Below are 20,004 nucleotides of genomic sequence, written 5' to 3'. Positions count from 1 at the left end.
GCGCTCCCTCAGCACTGACCCTCTGACAGTGCGGCGCTCCCTCAGCACTGACCCTCTGACAGTGCGGCGCTCCCTCAGCACTGACCCTCTGACAGTGCGGCACTCGCTCAGCACTGACCCTCTGACAGTGCGGCGCTCCCTCAGCACTGACCCTCTGACAGTGCGGCGCTCCCTCAGCACTGACCCTCTGACAGTGCGGCGCTCCTTCAGCACTGACCCTCTGACAGTGCGGCACTCGCTCAGCACTGACCCTCTGACAGTGCGGCGCTCCCTCAGCACTGACCCTCTGACAGTGCGGCACTCCCTCAGCACTGACCCTCTGACAGTGCGGCACTCCCTCAGCACTGACCCTCTGATTTGGGGAGTGATTTAATAGTAACAGACCCCTACGCTGTCACTCAGACACAGACCTGCTCCAGTGATGATGAAGACAGCACAGACTCATGTTCAAGGCAACAATGAATTTTCCCCCGTTTAGCTTCTGGTTTCTCATCCTGCCCAGGCCCATCGGGCAGCGCACATCGTTCACTGGGGCTGCGTTTCTGTGATGGTCGAGTGGATGAATCAGCTTCCATCTCGCTGCGTTCGAGCGATGAATCTTTCTCGTGTGAAGAAAGTTGAACCTCACTGGATCCCGTCTCATGTTCAGCGCTGGATTCCCTGTTTCTGTACAACAGGAGCACAGGGGCTGTGGACAAACTCTGCAGGTAGACAATTGGCTGCTCCTTCAGGGGGCAAGTGTGGCCTTTCTCTGTGTTGGATGCAGCAGGTGGGGACCTGGGTGTCGGCTGCTCTGTGGCAGCATTCGGCAGGCAAAATGGCAATGACGGTTCAGACTGGAAAACAGAGAAGGCATCGTGTTGCCGAGGAATAACAGGAGATCCAACACTCCCAGCCGTGCTGGTAACTAACAGGGGACAAGCCGAGGGGACAGGGTTGAGTTGATGACCTTCTCGAGAGCAGAGAGATTCCGAGCTCCTACAGAAAAAAATACATTTTTCAGCAAATCAAATATGAAAGTCTGTAACTGCGCTCAGCTCCTGCTCGCTGGAGACTCCACTGAAACTCTCAGTCGAGCTTCTATAACCTTGGGATCAGACTATTCCCGAATTCTCCCAACAGGTCTCCCAGGCTCCGTTCTCTGTAAACTCCACTGCCTGACACTGAGTCCTATTTACCCATCACCTTCTCTGCTCACTGACCAACTTGGTCAAGCGATGCCTCAATTTTAAAATTCTCAATCTTGTTTTCCAATCCCTCCGAGGTCTCAGCCTCTCCCTCCCTCAGATATCGGAGCTTCACCGAGTCTGCTCCTGATTTCATCACTCCGTCATTGTCAGCTGTCTCCAAACTCTGCAATTCCATCCCTACCCTAACCTTCACGTTGTTACCCCCTCACCTTCTCAAAACCTCTCCACGTGACTCAGTCACATTTCTAGCAGATTCTTAGAAAACTTTTTCTTGAAAAAATGCCAAAAGTATAGAATAATTATAAACTATTAATTACTTTACATCAAAGCCAAACATTCATCATCAGAATAATACATTCAATTGGTAATATGAGTGAATACAACACTGGATCCAGAGGTTTGACAATGAGTGAATACAACACTGGATCCAGAGGTTTGACAATGAGTAGACACAGCACTGGATCCAGAGGTTTGACAATGAGTAGACACAGCACTGGATCCAGAGGTTTGACAATGAGTGGATACAGCACTGGATCCAGAGGTTTCTGCGTGTTCCTCTGTAATTGAAACTTACTTCTGGTCTTCCTCAAGCTGCAGTTTGCAGGCAGCAGCCAGATGCACCATTCTATTGCAGCAATCTTGAGTTTCAATTGTCCGCACTGCAGCCGGAATAAAGACACAAATTCAACATCTTCACAGATACATATTAAAAGAAGAGATTATAAAATAGAAACATCTCGTCTGACAGTGAATTTCCACATTTAAACTCCAGCCCTCAGAATCTAAAAAGACTTCAGAAGAGAACTAAACTATTGCTTGGTTAAAGGATTCACAGAGAGAGACAGAGAGAGTTGGAGATTAGCTTCATCCATCAGCAAAACACATCTTTTTATTTTCTCCACTCATTCCATCTTCAATCACAAAATAATCCCTTTACTTTCTGTAAATAGTCCTACTTTCCTTTCTCCTGAGTGCGCGCTGCCCTCACCCCCACATGCACTGCCGCCTGCACACACCACTCCCCCCCCCCACTGCCCTTACCCCCACCCCCCCTCCCCACTGCCCTTACCCCCACCCCCCCTCCCCACTGCCCTTACCCCCACCCCCCCTCCCCACTGCCCTTACCCCCACCCCCCCCTCCCCACTGCCCTTACCCCCACCCCCGCCCTCCCCACTGCCCTTACCCCCACCCCCGCCCTCCCCACTGCCCTTACCCCCACCCCCCCCTCCCCACTGCCCTTACCCCCACCCCCCCCTCCCCACTGCCCTTACCCCCACCCCCGCCCTCCCCACTGCCCTTACCCCCACCCCCCCTCCCCACTGCCCTTACCCCCACCCCCGCCCTCCCCACTGCCCTTACCCCCACCCCCCCCTCCCCACTGCCCTTACCCCCACCCCCGCCCTCCCCACTGCCCTTACCCCCAACCCCGCCCTCCCCACTGCCCTTACCCCCACCCCCGCCCTCCCCACTGCCCTTACCCCCACCCCCCCTCCCCACTGCCCTTACCCCCACCCCCCCACTGCCCTTACCCCCACCCCCGCCCTCCCCACTGCCCTTACCCCCACCCCCCCCCCCACTGCCCTTACCCCCACCCCCCCCTCCCCTTACCCCCACCCCCCCCTCCCCACTGCCCTTACCCCCACCCCCCCCCCCACTGCCCTTACCCCCACCCCCGCCCTCCCCACTGCCCTTACCCCCACCCCCGCCCTCCCCACTGCCCTTACCCCCACCCCCCCTCCCCACTGCCCTTACCCCCACCCCCGCCCTCCCCACTGCCCTTACCCCCACCCCCCCTCCCCACTGCCCTTACCCCCACCCCCCCTTACCCCCACCCCCCCTCCCCACTGCCCTTACCCCCACCCCCCCCACTGCCCTTACCCCCACCCCCCCCCCCACTGCCCTTACCCCACCCCCCCCTCCCCACTGCCCTTACCCCACCCCCCCCTCCCCACTGCCCTTACCCCACCCCCCCCTCCCCACTGCCCTTACCGCCACCCCCCCCTCCCCACTGCCCTTACCCCCACCCCCGCCCTCCCCACTGCCCTTACCCCCACCCCCCCCACTGCCCTTACCCCCACCCCCCCCTCCCCACTGCCCTTACCCCACCCCCCCTCCCCACTGCCCTTACCCCCACCCCCCCCTCCCCACTGCCCTTACCCCCACCCCCCCTCCCCACTGCCCTTACCCCCACCCCCCCCTCCCCACTGCCCTTACCGCCACCCCCCCCTCCCCTTACCCCACCCCCCCCTCCCCACTGCCCTTACCCCCACCCCCCCCTCCCCACTCCCCTTACCCCCACCCCCGCCCTCCCCACTGCCCTTACCCCCACCCCCGCCCTCCCCACTGCCCTTACCCCCACCCCCGCCCTCCCCACTGCCCTTACCCCCACCCCGCCCTCCCCACTGCCCTTACCCCCACCCCCGCCCTCCCCACTGCCCTTACCCCCACCCCCTCCCCACTGCCCTTACCCCACCCCCCCTCCCCACTGCCCTTACCCCACCCCCCCCTCCCCACTGCCCTTACCCCCACCCCCCCCTCCCCACTGCCCTTACCCCCACCCCCCCCTCCCCACTGCCCTTACCCCCACCCCCCCCTCCCCACTGCCCTTACCCCACCCCCCCCAACCCCCCCTCCCCACTGCCCTTACCCCCACCCCCCCCCTCCCCACTGCATTGAAACGACTAAATCAGTTTTTTCAGTTTGGCTGAAAGTTCAGTCTGAAACATTAACTCTCCACAGCTGCCGCCAGACCTGCCGAGAATTTCCAGCATTTTCCGCTTCATAGAATCCGACAGTGCAGGGGGAGGCCATTCAGTCCATCGAGGCTGCACTGAGCACAATCCCATCCCTATCACCCCATTCATCTATCCGAGCTAATCCCCCTGACACCGAGGGGCAATTCAGCCCGGCCAACCCACTCTAACCCGCACATCTTTGGACTGTGGGAGGAAACCGGAGCACCCAGAGGACACCCAGGCAGACACAGGGAGAATGTGCAGTCTCCACACAGTGACCCGAGCTGGGAATCGAACCAATAACAGCTGCTGAGATTGGTGGTTTTTGTTGGAAATGGGGATTGAGGATTACAAGCCAGTGGGTTCAGATAAAAATCAACCACATTGTGACTAATCGATGGAGGTTTATTGGGCGCTGGCTGGCCAACGAGCTCCTCCTGTTCCTGTGACAATGTTGCACCTCACCGAACAGCTCGGGATATATCCCCAGGGAAACACGGATCAACTGACCATGAGAAACATGTCAGATAAACCTGTGCGTGTTTGAAATGGGGGGAACTTTGGGAGGAGGGTTTGGGGGGACAGGGGGTGGAGAGGTGGTGGTGGGGATGTGGCGAGGAGAGGTCCGGACAAAGTGGGGGAGTGGGGGTGCTGGAGGAGAGGGCCAGAGGAGGGAGTGGAGGTGGCAGGGGGGGGACATGCAGATTATCACTCATTAGCTGCAAACTTTATTCAAAATCAAACCTTTTTGAAACTTTGCAGGGCTGCACAGGTTGGCACGGGAACTCTGGATCGAAGCTACAGACTCCGTCCTCTCCTTCGTGTTCACTCGAAACTCAGTCTCTGCAGAATCTCCTGATGCAACTAACGCAATCGAACAACTCGGGATATCTGCACAGAAATCAAGAGAACATTTCATTCCATCATCTGCCTGCAAAAAAATCGATTATATTAGAAAACGACATGGATTTAGCAGGAATAATATAAAACATCCCTCATCAGCAGCTGTGTTCAAACTCTGAGCCACATCAGGAGATGTGTCTAACAGCGCGGCCGGAGGCTGGTTTTAACAAGAACCGTAAAGGAGAGAATTCCAGATATTTATGGTCAAGGCAGATGGAGACGCGACCAATGGTGATTGATGGAAATCCAGCAGAGGGTAAAATCATGGAGATAATTAAATATTCGTATTTGCTGTAAAGTGGTTTTATTTTTATTCACCGACAGTTTCACTGGTTGACACGGTAACCAGAAAAACCGCACACCATCACCCCGTCCATGCTCAAATCCCATTGGTTACTAACAGTCATGGATGTTTCCATTAACCAATCAGATTGTCACTGAAAATGTCAGCCCAAGGCTTTTGTTTGATTGGTTCAGGGGGAAAAACAGTGGAATTAAAATACAGATGAATGATTTGATTGAATGACAGATAGGCAGGGGATAGGCAGCAAGAGGCTGAATGGCCTCCAGCTCTTTGTATGAAACGGCCAAACATGGCACCCAGTTATACTGGGATCAGCGGGAATCAAACCCATCGACTTGTTACCAATGGGGTTAGAAATGGAGAGTGCAGCCAGGACACCAGACACACTCTGAACTGAGGTGTCAACCTGGTGAAGATACAACACAGAATTATTTGCCGCTTATTGTCATTTGGCACGCAACTGATAGACAGATCTACCCAATCCCACAACCAATCAGATCGAAGCTCTGCAGTCCTGCCATATCCAATGATGAATGGCTGTGTCCAACGTTCAGCACTTTTCTCCACTCCTCAGATCTGAAACAGTCCAAGTCCAAACACAATAAGATCTGGACAATATGCAGGCTCGGGATCCCAAGCGAGAAACATTGGAGCCTCACAAGTCCCAGGCAATGACCATCTACAGAGAGAGAGAAGCCACCCAACCTTCAATAGAAATACCATCACTGCATCCTCCACAATCAACATCCTGGGGGGTGGGGGGGGGGGGGTGGGGGTGGGGAGCGGTCACCATTAATCAGAAGCTGACCTGGATGAGCTATTTAAATATTGTACCTACAAGAACAGGTCAGAGGCGAGGAACACTGCGGTGAGTAATTCACCTCCTGATCCCCCAAATCCTGTCTACAATCCACAAGGAACAAATCAGGATTGTAATGGCATCTTCTCCGCTTGGCTAGATGAGTGGGTAGTGAGGGGCTTTTCCCCAGGGTGGAAGAGTCAATTACTGGGGGGGGGGCACAGGTTTCAGGTGTGAGGGGCAAGGTTTAAAGGAGATGTACGAGGCAAGTTTTTTGCGTAGAAGGTGGTGGGTGCCCGGAACCCGCTGCTGGGGGAGGAGTGGAAGCTGATACGATAGCGAGTTTTAAGGGGCGTCTGGACAAATCCATGAATAGGACGGGAATAGAGGGATATGGTCCCCGGAAGGGTAAAGGGTTTTAGTTCACACGGGCAGCATGGGCAGTGCAGGCTTGGAGGGGCCGAAGGGTCCTGTGCTGGAATTTTCTTTGTTCTTCGAGTACAGCTCCAACAACACTCAAGAGGCTTGACACCATCCAGGACAAAGCAGCCCCACTTGATTGGCATCACATCTACAAACTCCCTCCACCACCTAACACTCAGGAGCAGCAGCGTGTACCATCTACAAACTGCACGGTAGCAATTCACCAAAGGCCCTTAGACAGCACCTTCCAAACCCACAAACACTTCCATCCAGAAGGACAAGGGCAGCAGATACCTGGGAACACCACCTCCTGCAAATTTCCCTCCAAGCCACTCACCATCCTGACTAGGAAATATATCACCATTCCCTCATTGTCACTGTGTCAAATTCCCTCCCTAACAGCACTGTGGGTGTACCTACACCACAGACTGCAGCGGTTTAAGAAGGCAGCTCACCACCACCTTCCCGGGGCAGTTAGGGATGGGTAATAAATGCTGGCCTAACCAGCGACACCCACACCCTGTGAATGAATGAAAGAAAAGCTCCTCAGTAAAGTGCACTGCGCAATACTCACCCCCCGATTGGTTCCGATTGGCTGGTCCAACCCATTTGAACGCTGGTTTCCGACCTCTCTCTTCAGTCACGTGAACTTTCTTAATGAGGCCCAAACTAGTCAGCACATTGGCAATATCATAAAGTCTTCGAATCTTAGCTGTAAAACCAAACAAGTGTGAAAGTTTTTATAGAGACTCTTCACTGATTGGCAGCTTTGTAAAATAAACAGATTTCAGCGAGAGGACCTGAGTGTGTGAGAGAGTCACAGTGAACACCGATTCCTGTCGGCTGTGATGCTGCTTCTAGTCTCGGCTACGATTCAAATCGTAGAATTTCTGTTTGGGTTTTAGTTTTTTAACCAACTTATTCACAAAGATAAACATGAATCTGAAGAACTGTAGCTGGTTCGAGCACCAGCCCCTGTCCTGAACACCAGGGAGAGCCAAGATCCCAAATAAAACACATCAAATCCAACACCTTCAGCTGAGATTCAGGGTCAAGTGTTTCCAGTGACCAATATCAGTAAAGGCAGGATCAGTCATCAACCCCCCCTCCGTCACCAACCACCGCGCCCCCCCCACCCTCAGTCATCAACCCCCCCCCCCCGTCACCAACCACCGCGCCCCCCCCCACCCTCAGTCATCAACCCCCCCTCCGTCACCAACCACCGCGCCCCCCCCCCCCCGCGGATTACTGACAATGGACAAAATACAGCCGGTTAAAGAACAACTCCCCAAATCCAACCCCTACAAACAAAGCTCAGGTGACATTTCATATAAATTAAACACAACATTCTGAAAGAAGATGAGAGGAAAGAAATTAAAGTGGAAAAGGGGATTTATACTGAAAGAGACAGAAGAGGGAGAACACAAACTGTGGAGAAAGCACACCAACATTCAAAACCTGAATAAAAACAGAAAATGTGAAAAGTGAGTCTGACAGCTTCTCGAGACACAGAGAGACGGAGACACAGAGAGACGGAGACACAGAGAGACGGAGACACAGAGAGACGGAGACACAGAGAGACGGAGACACAGAGAGACGGAGACACAGAGAGACGGAGACACAGAGAGACGGAGACACAGAGAGACGGAGACACAGAGAGACGGAGACACAGAGAGACGGAGACACAGAGAGACGGAGAGTTTATGTCTGAACTGTGATGCTTTCTCTCTCTCCAGGTGCGGCTGAATAATCTCTAATGTCTAGTTTGTGAATGTGTGTTTGCAGCAGTAATACTGTGGAATTTTGCTTTTGTTTCACTCACTTTTAAACTTGCTGTTATCAGCAGAATCCTGATGACTTTCTTCAATGAGGATTTTTGCAGCAATATCGAGAGCGACAGTGTTAGGGTCAGACACAAGGAAAAGCATCACAAATTTCTCACTCATGATGCGCAGAGATTTGTCCTTCCTGCTGTTCACAGATGCTGAGAGACAAAATACAGCGTTGTTAAAGAACAACAGCTTCCAATTCTTCAACTTCTGCACATTTATAATATCCATTACAGTAATTCAGATGGTCAAATTCCACTGGAGAGTACAGAGACTGCAATCGCATTCATCGCCTCCACATGCTGTTCAGCAAACAGCCAGAAGGGAGCAGCAGAGTACAGGTGAGCCACCTCCACTGTATTTAACACCATGCTGTGTAAACCGGGACTTAACAACACCTTAAACAGTAACAGATAAATCCGCACTCAAAAGCTGCTCATCCAGCCACTTGTTACCATTAACTCACTTTGCATTTCTGTAGCGCCCTTCACAGTGCCCCAAAGCAGCTAACTAATCACTTTTGTTCTGAACTGTAGTCACTGCACCAACTCACACCCAAACTCTGCACCGGTGATGAGCAAACAGGAATCCGGGTGAATTGTTTCAGGAGAAAACCAAAAGCAAACACTGTGCGTGCTGGAAATCTGCAATAAATTCAGAAAATGCCAGCACTGCCAGAGTCAGGGTGGGGCAGCAATTAAAATACTTCAACATGACAAGGTGCCACTGCGCCACCCTCCTCATGGCTGGCACAATGATTAGCACTGCTGTCTCACAGCTCCAGGTCCCGGGTTCAATTCCAATATCGGGTCACTGACTGTGTGGAGTTCGCATGTTCTCCCCGTATCTGCATGGGTTTCCTCCGTGCGCTCCAGTTTCCTCCCACACTCCAAAGAGTTAGTTTAGGTTAATTGGCCATGTTCAATTGCCGCTTAGTGCCCTGGGAGTGTAGATTAGAGAGATTAGCAGGGTAAATATGTGGGATTACAGGGTGGGATTGTTGTCAGTGCAGGCTCGATGGGCTGAATGGCCTCCTTCTGCCCTGTAGGGATTCTATGATGATTATTAACGGCTAGATATCTTTTTAGTTCCAATTTAAGCAATATCCCCAGAGACATAAACCACTCTTCCAAATGAATTAGCACAAAAACAGATATGCTCATGCGAATGTCACAATTCCAGCTTTTAAACACCTCTGAACAGAGATGCAGAAAACCACCTGGCTTCTGGTTCCCATAAAGTAGCCTCCAGAGAAATACCTACCTTCAAACAGCAGAATTTCAGAGCAAGAGACCTATTTTCCGGAAGTTCCCAGTCTCCAAATCAGGAGGAGAGAGAGGGATACACAGATAGAACTACTTCTCTCTAACAATTCCAAGTGTCCACTGAGCTTATTTTCCTGTGTAAATCTAGTCCTGCCCAGTCACATGATTTTTCCTGTCAATCAACCTAATCAAACCCCATTCTGAAAACCCTCAGGTGAAAACATTAAAAATAAAGGAACTGCATTAAAACAAACATTTTAACAATTATGACCAATTCTGCTGCTGCTGCAGTAACAACAAGAGTCACCTGTTATAGACAAAGCGCATCATTAATAGAACATAAGAAATAGGAGCAGGAGTAGGCCATCTAGCCCTTCGAGCCTGCCCCGCCATTCAATAAGATCATGGCTGATCTGTCGTGGCTCAGTTCCACATTCCTGCCCTCTCCCATAACCCTTAATCCCCTCTCTTATCAGAAACCCATCAACCCGCGTCTTAAAAATATTTAGTGAGGCAGCCTCCACCACTTCAACGGGCAGAGAATTCCAGAGATTCACCACCCTTTGAGTGCAGAAGTTCCTCCTCAACTCTGTTCTAAACCGCCCCCCTTTATCTTGAGGCTGTGCCCCCTAGTCCTACTATCCTTTCTGAGCGGAGAGTCTCTCCACCTCTATCCTATCCATCCCATTCAACATCTTATACGTCTCAATGAGATCTCCCCTCATTCTTCTAAACTCTAATGAGTACAAGCCTAGTTTATTCAGCCTCTCCTCATAGCTCAACCCCCTCAACTCTGGAATCAGCCTAGTAAACCTCCTCTGCACTCCCTCCAAGGCCAAAATATCCTTGCGTAAGTGCGGCGCCCAAAACTGCACACAGTACTCCAGCTGCGGCCTCACCCAGTGCCCTATACAGCTGCTGCAAGACCTCCCTAATTTTATATTCAATCCCCCTCGCTATGAAGGTCAGCATCCCATTCGCCTTCCTGACCACCTGCTGCACCTGCAAGCTGGGTTTTTGCGACTCATGCACAAGGACCTCGCGGTCCCTCTGCACCGTCGCCTGCTGCAGTTTTTCTCCACGTAAGTAATAGTCCTTCCTACCATTATTCCTACCAAAGTGGACCACCTCGCACTTGCCAACATTAAAATTCCATTTGCCATTTCCTGGCCCATTCGCCCAGCCTATCTAGATCCTTCTGCAGACTCTCCACACCCTCCGCGCAATTTGCCATTCCACCAATCTTGGTGTCATCAGCAAATTTCGACACCCTACACTCGGTTCCCTCCTCCAGATCATCTATATAAATGGTGAATAGAACTGCCTGCAAAACAAATCTTGCACATGAAACATGACAAATACATTTCTTCCAGGCACAGTATCGTCACACTTATTGGATGGTGAAGCAGGTTCAGTGTCTGACTCCTAATTTCAATTCTTGGAATTGTACCCAGAATAAATGCAGCAAGAGTTTGGAAATATCAGATTCTCCCACCCCACAATAACTTAAGAACATAAGAAATAGGAGCAGGAGTAGGCCATCTAGCCCTTTGAGCCTGCCCCGCCATTCAATAAGATCATGGCTGATCTGTTGTGGCTCAGTTCCACTTTCCCGCCCTCTCCCCATAACCCTTAATCCCCTCTCTTATCAAGAACCCATCAACCCGCTTCTTAAAAATATTTAGCGAGGCAGCCTCCACCACTTCAACAGGCAGAGAATTCCAGAGATTCACCACCCTTACCTGATTTATTCTCGGATTCCACACACTTTGTTTCCCCCCTCAGCTCTGGGCAGCTGGACCATGTTTTCTGAGCGGAGTCCTTCTTCTCCATTCCCTCCCCGTGGGTGTCGAGGACTTTGTGACGGATGTGAGTCAGTTGTTCTGCATATTTCTGCTGCTCTCCTCGTTTCTTCAACACGGCCAGAGTCTGCTCAAGGCCACGGAGTCCGTGCCACGAATACTGGTTCTTTGCCAAGCGGCTGACCAGCTGCAGAGACTCCAACACATTAACAATGTCATAAATACGCCTGCGTTCCACTCCTGTAGAGACAGGATTCAGGATCAGTTCACACCACTAAACTGCAAACCAAACCACAGCCTGCCGAATTCGCTGCCATGGTAACAGTGCCTTCCGGATATTTCACTGAAAATGCTGCAGAAATTTCAGACAAGAAGGAAAAATGGGGGAGTTTCCTGTCCGCCCACCTTGGGAATCCTGGTGGGTAAGGGGGAAGTGGGCGGGGCGGGGGAGTGGGCGGGGTGGGGGGGGGGGGAGCCATGCAAAGGTCTGTTGACCTCAGGCAGGATTTTCCAGACCCGGGATAAGTGAGGCTGGAAAATCCATCTGTGGCATTAAAGACTAATCGGAATTGTCAATCTTACCGTTAACAAGATTCGAACAGTGGGAAGTTTGTGTAAACACTAACCCGTTAACAATGTGATAATAGGTAATAACGGCTAATTAAATAACTAAAAATTAACTATTTACATTTCTAAACTATTCAGAGATTTTTAAAAAAGCCAAATTTTAAATGTGATTTTTTTTATTGTTATTTATTTAATATTAAATCCCCAATTCTAAATTAAAACAAAGACAGAATTCCAAGGGAATTTTTCAGGATTGCAGTTTATTCTAACCAGTGGAGCTGCGGGATTCTGTTACTTAATTAAGTTTTACTCCATTCTCGGAGGCCAGTGCGCAGGTAAACCCAAACCTACTTCCTTGCCCCAAAAACCAGATTCAAATTAAATCCAATTCCCAGTCCCCACAAGAGAGACAAACAGGGTCCAAGCCGACACGATGAGACATTGCCCCAACTTGGGTTTGATCTTAGCTGGAAGGCTGGGAAGTGACGGTGTGAAATTGGAAATCTATCAGTCATTCCGTACACGACAAACTCCCAGAACAACAATGACCCCGAGAATCACGTTTCAGGGTGTTAATGGAGTGATGCTGGCGTGTGTAGAATGACTGATGAGAACAACGGATCTGGTGTAATGTGACCAATGGTAATAAACTGCAAAAGGTCAGCTGACCCAGTAAACCATTTAGCCAATGACAGAATGATGTGATGATCAGCTGACACAGTATTCATTAGAACATAGAATCACAATCCTACAGCGCAGAAGGAGGCCATTCAGCCCATTGAGTCTACACCAACAACAATCCACTCAGGCCCTATCCCCATAACCCCATGCATTTACCCTAGCTAGTCCCCCTGACGCTAAGGGGCAATTTAGCATGGCCAAACAACTTAACCCGCACATCTTTGGACTGCGGGAGGAAACCAGAGCACCCGGAGGAAACCCACGCAGACACAGGGAGGATGTGCAAACTTCACACAGACAGTGACCCAAGCCGGGAATCGAACCCGGGTCCCAGGCGCTGTGAGGTAGCAGTGCTAACCACTATGTTGCCCAAAACATGTTGGAAATTGTGGGGAGTTTGGAGTGGCCCAGGGTGAGGCCTCAAGTTTGGAGTAATGAAGCTTCTTTATTAAAGCCTTTCTTTGATTTATAAGTTGGAGTAAGTTTTGTTATATTTTTATTGTCTATGCTGGAAGTGTTCTTTCTGGATTAGCACAGTGCCATTGATTTCCAGCCCAAGATCTGTTCATTTCCCAATCAAATTATTCCCCATTCGCTGAAATCTCAATATCCAGTTTCTCCCTTCTGCTGATACCAGCTGAAACCACCAATAACTCTAGAACAGGTTTGAAGTTCAATCATTAAAATTTTGTTAAAGTCTAATGAATATTAGATTTTCAATTGCTACATCACAAATCTGACCCAATACCGCTCCCCCCCCCACCCCACTTCACTGCTGGGCCCTTGGCCTCTCTCCACTCACTGTCTCACCGAGTTCAGCTGCCACTTCGTCCAGAGAGATTTCGGTTTTCTCCGTTGAAATGGGATAGTTTGGGATAGCGAGCAAGAAACTTCTGGCACAGCAGCCCGAGACTTTTCTGTTTCCGATTTGGCCTCTGCTGTTCCAAATCATCATTGACACTGTCAGCGATCTCCGAGATCTGAAAGTGAAATAAAGAGACTGCCCATCGTGGAGCTGTAACCACCTCTCCGTCCACAAACTCTCCTTCCAACAACTATCTGCCTTTCGTTAGAAATTAAGGGGGAAAGGATGAGGCAGAGTCTCTCTATTCTGAAAAAGAGACCCCCGCCCCCCCGGATATGGGCCAAACCCTCATGAACCCAAGAAGAATTGAGAAGAAACTTCACCCGGAGAATGTGGGACTCATTCTACAGGAGGGAGGCTGAGGTGAGTATTAAACCGGCGGGAGGGGAAGGGGCTGAGGAGCAGGTTTCGAAGTTTGGGGTTGGTGCGATTAGTTACTCTGTTATCCTTCCAGGAAACTTGGGAGACTGGAAATGTTTTTCATAAACACGGTAAATCTCGCATTTGTGGAGCTCGAAAACTCACCGGAAATGTAATTTTATTTTTTTAAATACAGATAATCAAACGCATTCTCACCAACCCACGTTCCAAACCATTCCGGAAGGGAGAATGTTTTGTGTTTTTACAGCAAGTTGTTATGATCCGGAAGGCGCTGCCGATAAGAGCGGAGGAAGCATCTTCAACAGGAACTTCCAAAAGGGAGCTGGATAAATACCGGAAAAGGAAACATTGGGGATATTGGGAAAGGGATTAATTGGATTGTGGGCACAGAGTCAGGACAGAAACGATGGAGTTAGTTACCTCCCACTCTGGATTAATCTCTCAATGTTAAACGACTGAATTCCTCACTCAGCTATCTCCACATCCAGAAGGAATTTTTCTTTATTCTTTATGGGATGTGGGGATCGTGGCCAGTATTAATCGCCCAAACCTAACTGCCCTTCAACTGAGTGGCTCACTCAGCCATTTAAGGGTTAATCACATTGCTGTGGCTCTGGAGTCACATGTAGGCCAGACCGGGCAAAGGTGGCAGATTTCCCTCCCTAAAGGGACATTACTCCACCAGATGGGTTTTTAAACAATAATTTGGTAGATTCAGCATTTTCCCCTTGTGAGGGGGTCTGGGACCAGAGGCTGTCATCTCAGAATGAGGGGGTCACCCATTTAACACAGAGATGAGAAAGAATTCCTTTTCCCAGTGAATCTATGGAATTGTTTTGTGCAGGGAGCTGGAGAGGCCGGGTTCAGGGCTGAGACAGAGTTTTAGTCAGTCAGGGAATCGAGGGTTATGGGGATAAGGCGGGAAAGAGAATTCAGGATTATCAAATCAGATTTCATTCAGTAGCAGAGCACAACTGATGGGCTGAATGGCCTCCTTTTGCTCGATATCCAATGGCCTTATTACTGACGGCCGTTTTTAACTCCAGATTTTAAAATGGATTTGAAATGAAATTTTCCAGCTGGGGGGGTGGGATCTGACCTCACGTTGTTGGTAAATTCCTGTGGAGTCTGGGATAGAACGGGGGAGGGGGAGGGGAGGGGGAGGGGGAGGGAGTGAGGCCGGGGGAGGGGGAGGGGGAGGGAGTGAGGCCGGGGGAGGGGGAGGGAGTGAGGCCGGGGGAGGGGGAGGGAGTGAGGCCGGGGGAGGGGGAGGGAGTGAGGCCGGGGGAGGGGGAGGGGGAGGGAGTGAGGCCGGGGGGGAGGGGGAGGGGGAGGGGGAGGGAGTGGGAGTGAGGCCGGGTGAGGGGGAGGGGGAGGGGGAGGGAGTGAGGCCGGGTGAGGGGGAGGGGGAGGGAGTGAGGCCGGGGGGAGGGGGAGGGGGAGGGGGTGAGGCCGGGGGGAGGGGGAGGGGGCGGGGGAGGGGGCACTGGAATTGAAGAGGGGACGGGGAGGGAAGAGGCTGCCGCGGTGAATCTCGATACCTGAATCACACGATTGCCGGTTCCAACATTCTCGTTCTCAATCTGACGGAAGAGCTCCTTCTTCTTCTCCCTGTCCCTGATGTCAGGACTCGCAGCACTAATCAACATCCTCAGGTTTGCTGTGGGTGACCAGGTCTCGGGCGATGATTTGTCACCCAGTTTAACCGGAGTAACCTGTGTTCGATCAAGGGAACAAGCTTTCCGCCACGAGACCAGGCTTGGTGTGGCCTGAGGTTTCACTGGGGTTTTGGGTGGCGTTCTCCTGGGTTCCATACAGAGATTTTCCTGAAGGAAAAATAAAATCTGGCAAGATCAGCCTCCCATCCTTTAACTCAGTCTACACTTCCCACTGCCTTGGAAAAGCAGCCAGCATAATTAAAGACCCCATGCACCCTCCACCCCCCCCCCCCCCCCCCCACCCACACTAAGTTGATCTTTCTCTACACCCTAGCTATAACTGTAACACTGCATTCTGCACTCTCTCATTTCCTTCTCTATGAACGGTATGCTTTGTCTGTACAGCGCAAGAGACAATACTTCCACTGTTTGGTAATACATGTGACAATAATAAATCAAATCAAAAACCAGAGATTTGAAATCGGTAAAGAGCAGACACGACTCTGTTATTAAGCGAGGGAAGCTCCACCATTGGTGACTCTACCTTCAGCTCCTTGGGCTCTAAATTCTCCTTTAAAACGGTCCTTAAAATCCACCACTTTGACCAAAAGGAGGAAGCTTGTGGAGCTGATGATGTGATGACCTGGGGGGAGGGGGCATTGGCCAGACAGCCACCAAAAAACCCTCTGTCCTTACTCTCCAGGAAGTGTCTGCCAGGCACTGGACAGGCCACGGGGGGTCCTTCCCCGGGAGTCAAGGACTCTGAGGGTGGAAGATCTGCCTGCTGGGAGCTTCAACCAATCACAGGTAGGAACTGTTGACAGCAGGGCCCGGATGAATTGTGCCCGAGGCTGGTGGGGGTGGGGGTGGGGGTGGGGGTGGGGGCGGGGGTGGGGGCGGGGGGTGGGGGTGGGGGCGGGGGGTGGGGGTGGGGGTGGGGGCGGGGGTGGGGGCGGGGGCGGGGGAGGAGATTGCAGGGACTCTGAGCCATATTTTCAATTCCTCTCTGACCGTGGAGAAGGTGCCAGGTGATTGGAGAACAGCTAATGTGGGTCTGCTATTTAAGAAGGGTTGTCGAGATAAACCAGGGAACTACAGACCAGTGAGTCTCGTGTCAGTGGAAGGGAAACTTCTGAAGGAGAGAATCTCTCTCCACTTGGAGAGGCAAAGTTTGATCAGGGATAATCAGCATGGCTTCGTCAGGCGGAGGTCATGCCTAACAAATTTGATTGAATTTTTTGAGGAGGTGATCAGGTGTGTAGACGAGGGGAGTGCAGTCAATGTAGTTTATTTGGATTTCAGCAAAGCCTTTGACAAAGTCCCACATGGGAGATTTGTAAAGAAGGTAAATTCACATGGGATACTGGGTAAGTTGATAAAGTGGATTCAAACTTGGCTCCATTGTAGGAGACAGAGGGTGATAACAGAAGCTGCTTTAGTGACTGGAAGGCAGTGTCCAGTGGCCGTACCACAGGGATCTGTGTTGGGTCCGTTATTATTGGTTATTTATATAAATGACATCGATGGTTATGTGGGGTGGGAGGGGTAGGATTAATAAGTTTGTGGATGACACAAAGATTGGCCAGGTGGTTAACAGTGAGACAGAGTGTCTTGGAGTACAAAAAGGTTTAGACGGAATAATCAAATAGGCAGATAAGTGGCAGATGGAATTTAACCCTGAAAAGTGTGAAATGATACACTTTGGAAGGAATAATTTGACGAGGAAGTATTCAATGAATAGCAGGACACCGGGAAGTTCTGTGGAACAAAGGGACCTTGGTGTGTTTGTCCACAGATTTCTGAAAGTGGAAGGGTATGTTTGTAGGATAGTGGGAAAAGCATATGGGACGCTCGCCTTTACCAACCGTGGGATAGATTACAAACGCAGGGAGTTGTATCGAACTTTGGTGAGGCCACAGCTGGAGCACTGGGTGCAGTTCTGGTCACCACATTATGGGAAGGATGTGATTACAATGGAGGGGGTGCGGAGGAGATTCACCAGGATGCTGCCTGGGATGGAGCGTTTTAAGTTACGAAGGGAGGTTGTGTAAGATTGGGTTGTTTTTGTGGAGCAAAGACGACTGAGGGGTGACCTGATTGAGGTGTACAAGATTATGAGAGACATGGACAGAGTGGATAAGGAGCAGCTGTTCCCCTTAGTTGAAGAGTCATTCATGAGGGGATACAGGTTCAAGCTGAGGGGCTGGAGGTTTGGGGGATGTGAGGAAAAGCTCTTTTACCCAGAGGGTAGGTGGAAGGTCAGGTGTTTCTGTGTGTCGATGCAGACTTGATGGGCTGAAGGGCCTCTTCAGAGCTGTTTGATTCTGTGACTCAAATACTCTCACTGCAATTCCCAATCACTGTTCCATTATTCCAACTGGCCAATTGGAAGCACACGCTGGGATAGACGATATTTTAAATTTACTCCTACAATGCAACACTGTGACAATACCCACAACCCCACGGTACGGACTTTGTGGATTTTGTGTTATTCTGGATTGCCAATTATCCTTTTCTACTATCATTAAAAATATAACAATACAATGATCACTGTTTCCTAAATGTTCTCCCATTGACACTTGATCTTCTGGCCCACCTTATTTCCAAGAACCATGTCTAATATTGCATCCTGTGTAATGTGCTTGAGGGGCTGAATGGCCTCCTCCTGTTAGAACCATAGAAAATTACAGCTCAGAAACAGGCCTTTTGGTCCTTCTTGTCTGTGCCGTACCACTGACCTGCACTTGGACCATATCCCTCCACACCCCTCTCATCCATGAACCCGTCCAAGTTTTTCTTAAATGTTAAAAGTGATCCCGCATTTACCACTTTATCCAGCAGCTCATTCCACACTCCACCACTCTCTGCGTGAAAAAGCCCCCCCTAATATTCCCTTTAAACTTTTCTCCTTTCACCCTTAACCCATGCCCTCTGGTTTTTTTTCCTCCCCTAGCCTCAGTGGAAAAAACCTACTTGCATTCACTCTATCCATACCCATCAAAATCTTAAGACACCTCTATCAAAACTCCCCTCATTCTTTTACGCTCCAGGGAATAAAGTCCTAACCTATTCAATCTCTCTCTGTAACTCAGCTTCTCAAGTCCCGCAACATCCTCGTGAACCTTCTCTGCACTCTTTCAACCTTATTTACATCGTTCCTGTAACTAGGTGACCAAAACTGTACACAATACTCTAAATTCGGCCTCACCAATGCCTTATACAACCTTACCATAACACTCCAACTTTTATACTCGATTTATAAAGTTCCTGAAAACAAAGACTGAACCCCTGACGCGAAAATGAAATCGAATCCTGGGAATATTGGGGTTACTCATCAGAAGTCCCACACCACCAGCTGAAAGTCCGATAGGTTTATCTGATAGTAAACTACCAAATTAACCTGTTGGATTTTAACCTGGTGTTGTCAGACTTCTTACTGTGCTTACCCCAGTCCAGTGCCGGCATCTCCACATCGTTACCCATTAAGCCAGTGATCTGAGCAGGTTGTGTATTTTAACACTAAGGAAACTTGCAGCTTTACCTTCTGCGCCGCTTTCTTTCCATCATTCAGAGGTTGCGAGGGGGCTTCATATTTTCCCATCCGTGAACTGACAAGATCCTCTAACTTCAAACAGTTCATCTAGAAAATAAAATTAATGTAGACACACAAACTGAGGATCATTCGGAATTAAAGAATCGCATTTGGGTTAAATTCACTGCCAAACATTCTAACTATTCCTGAATGTTGGAATGGTCTAAGCATTGGAAATATTTCTCTCCTGAATCACTATTTCCCAGCACCAAGCTCCCAACTCCAGACAATTCCTGCAGAAACTCTCACAAAAGTTGGGAAAAATTCTTTTCGCGGCTCAGGGCATTCGGATTTTGTTTTAAATCAAAGGGTTCATTACACCGTCAGTCTGACCCTGAGTTCAAACAGCAGAATTATTCCAACCTCTTAAATTAATGCTTAAAATTGGCGCAAAGATGGGAAGCTGAGGGCAGGATTGGTGGATAAAATTCCTACAGAAACTAACTCCTCTGAGTGGCTGAGATCCCAGACTGAGGAACAGGTCAGACAAGCTGAGAGTGTCAGAGGGAGTTCCTCAAACGGACATTACTCAGTGAGGCCCAGAGACTAACACAACAAGAGAAAAGCAGAAACACCCAAACAGACCAAATAATTTGACATGAATACATCCAGAAAATAATGTTACAGTGATTAAGTATGAAATGATTGAGATCCACTCACTTTGCCGCTGTGACTGGAAGCTTTTCAAACAGAGAAATGGGATTTATTTAAACTAGTAAAGTCTGCAGCCACTCTATCCCGGTTAGTGGGGTTGTCTAACCATGTCCCTGTGTGTGTCTCTATGTTCCTATCCCTGCCTCTCCCTCTCCCTGTTTGTCTTTGTATCTTAGACTCTCTCAGTCTCACTCTGTCCCTCTCTCAGTCTCTATCCTTATTCCTATCTCTCTCCCACTCTCTCTCTCTCCATCTCTATCCCCCTCTCTCTGTCCCCTTATCACTCTCCCTGTCTGCCTCTATTCCTATCTCTCCCCCCACTCTCTCTGTTCCTATCTGTGTCTCTCTCTTTCTT

General features: G+C 50.2%; 1 protein-coding gene across 1 annotated transcript in view; it reads right to left on the bottom strand.

Annotated features, from left to right (window-relative positions):
- LOC145344583 (transcription factor E2F7-like) overlaps window positions 1–19,816 on the bottom strand; it is a 43,721-nt gene extending 23,905 nt beyond the window's left edge. Inside the window, 11 exon segments of the mRNA XM_080191786.1 lie at window positions 411–978; window positions 1,765–1,849; window positions 4,671–4,817; window positions 6,930–7,067; window positions 8,178–8,339; window positions 11,192–11,491; window positions 13,310–13,373; window positions 13,375–13,479; window positions 15,287–15,571; window positions 18,945–19,043; window positions 19,656–19,816. Coding sequence (XP_080047912.1) covers window positions 411–978; window positions 1,765–1,849; window positions 4,671–4,817; window positions 6,930–7,067; window positions 8,178–8,339; window positions 11,192–11,491; window positions 13,310–13,373; window positions 13,375–13,479; window positions 15,287–15,571; window positions 18,945–19,043 — 1,953 coding nt within the window. The 5' untranslated portion in view covers window positions 19,656–19,816.
- Window positions 19,817–20,004: the final 188 nt, after the last annotated feature.

The sequence above is a fragment of the Carcharhinus amblyrhynchos genome, chromosome 6, assembly GCF_965287045.1.
Source record: "Carcharhinus amblyrhynchos chromosome 6, sCarAmb.v2.hapA, whole genome shotgun sequence".
Classification (NCBI taxonomy): domain Eukaryota; kingdom Metazoa; phylum Chordata; class Chondrichthyes; order Carcharhiniformes; family Carcharhinidae; genus Carcharhinus; species Carcharhinus amblyrhynchos.
The sequence above is the reverse complement of the archived record's forward strand: the minus strand, read 5'-3'. Positions and strand labels throughout refer to the sequence as shown.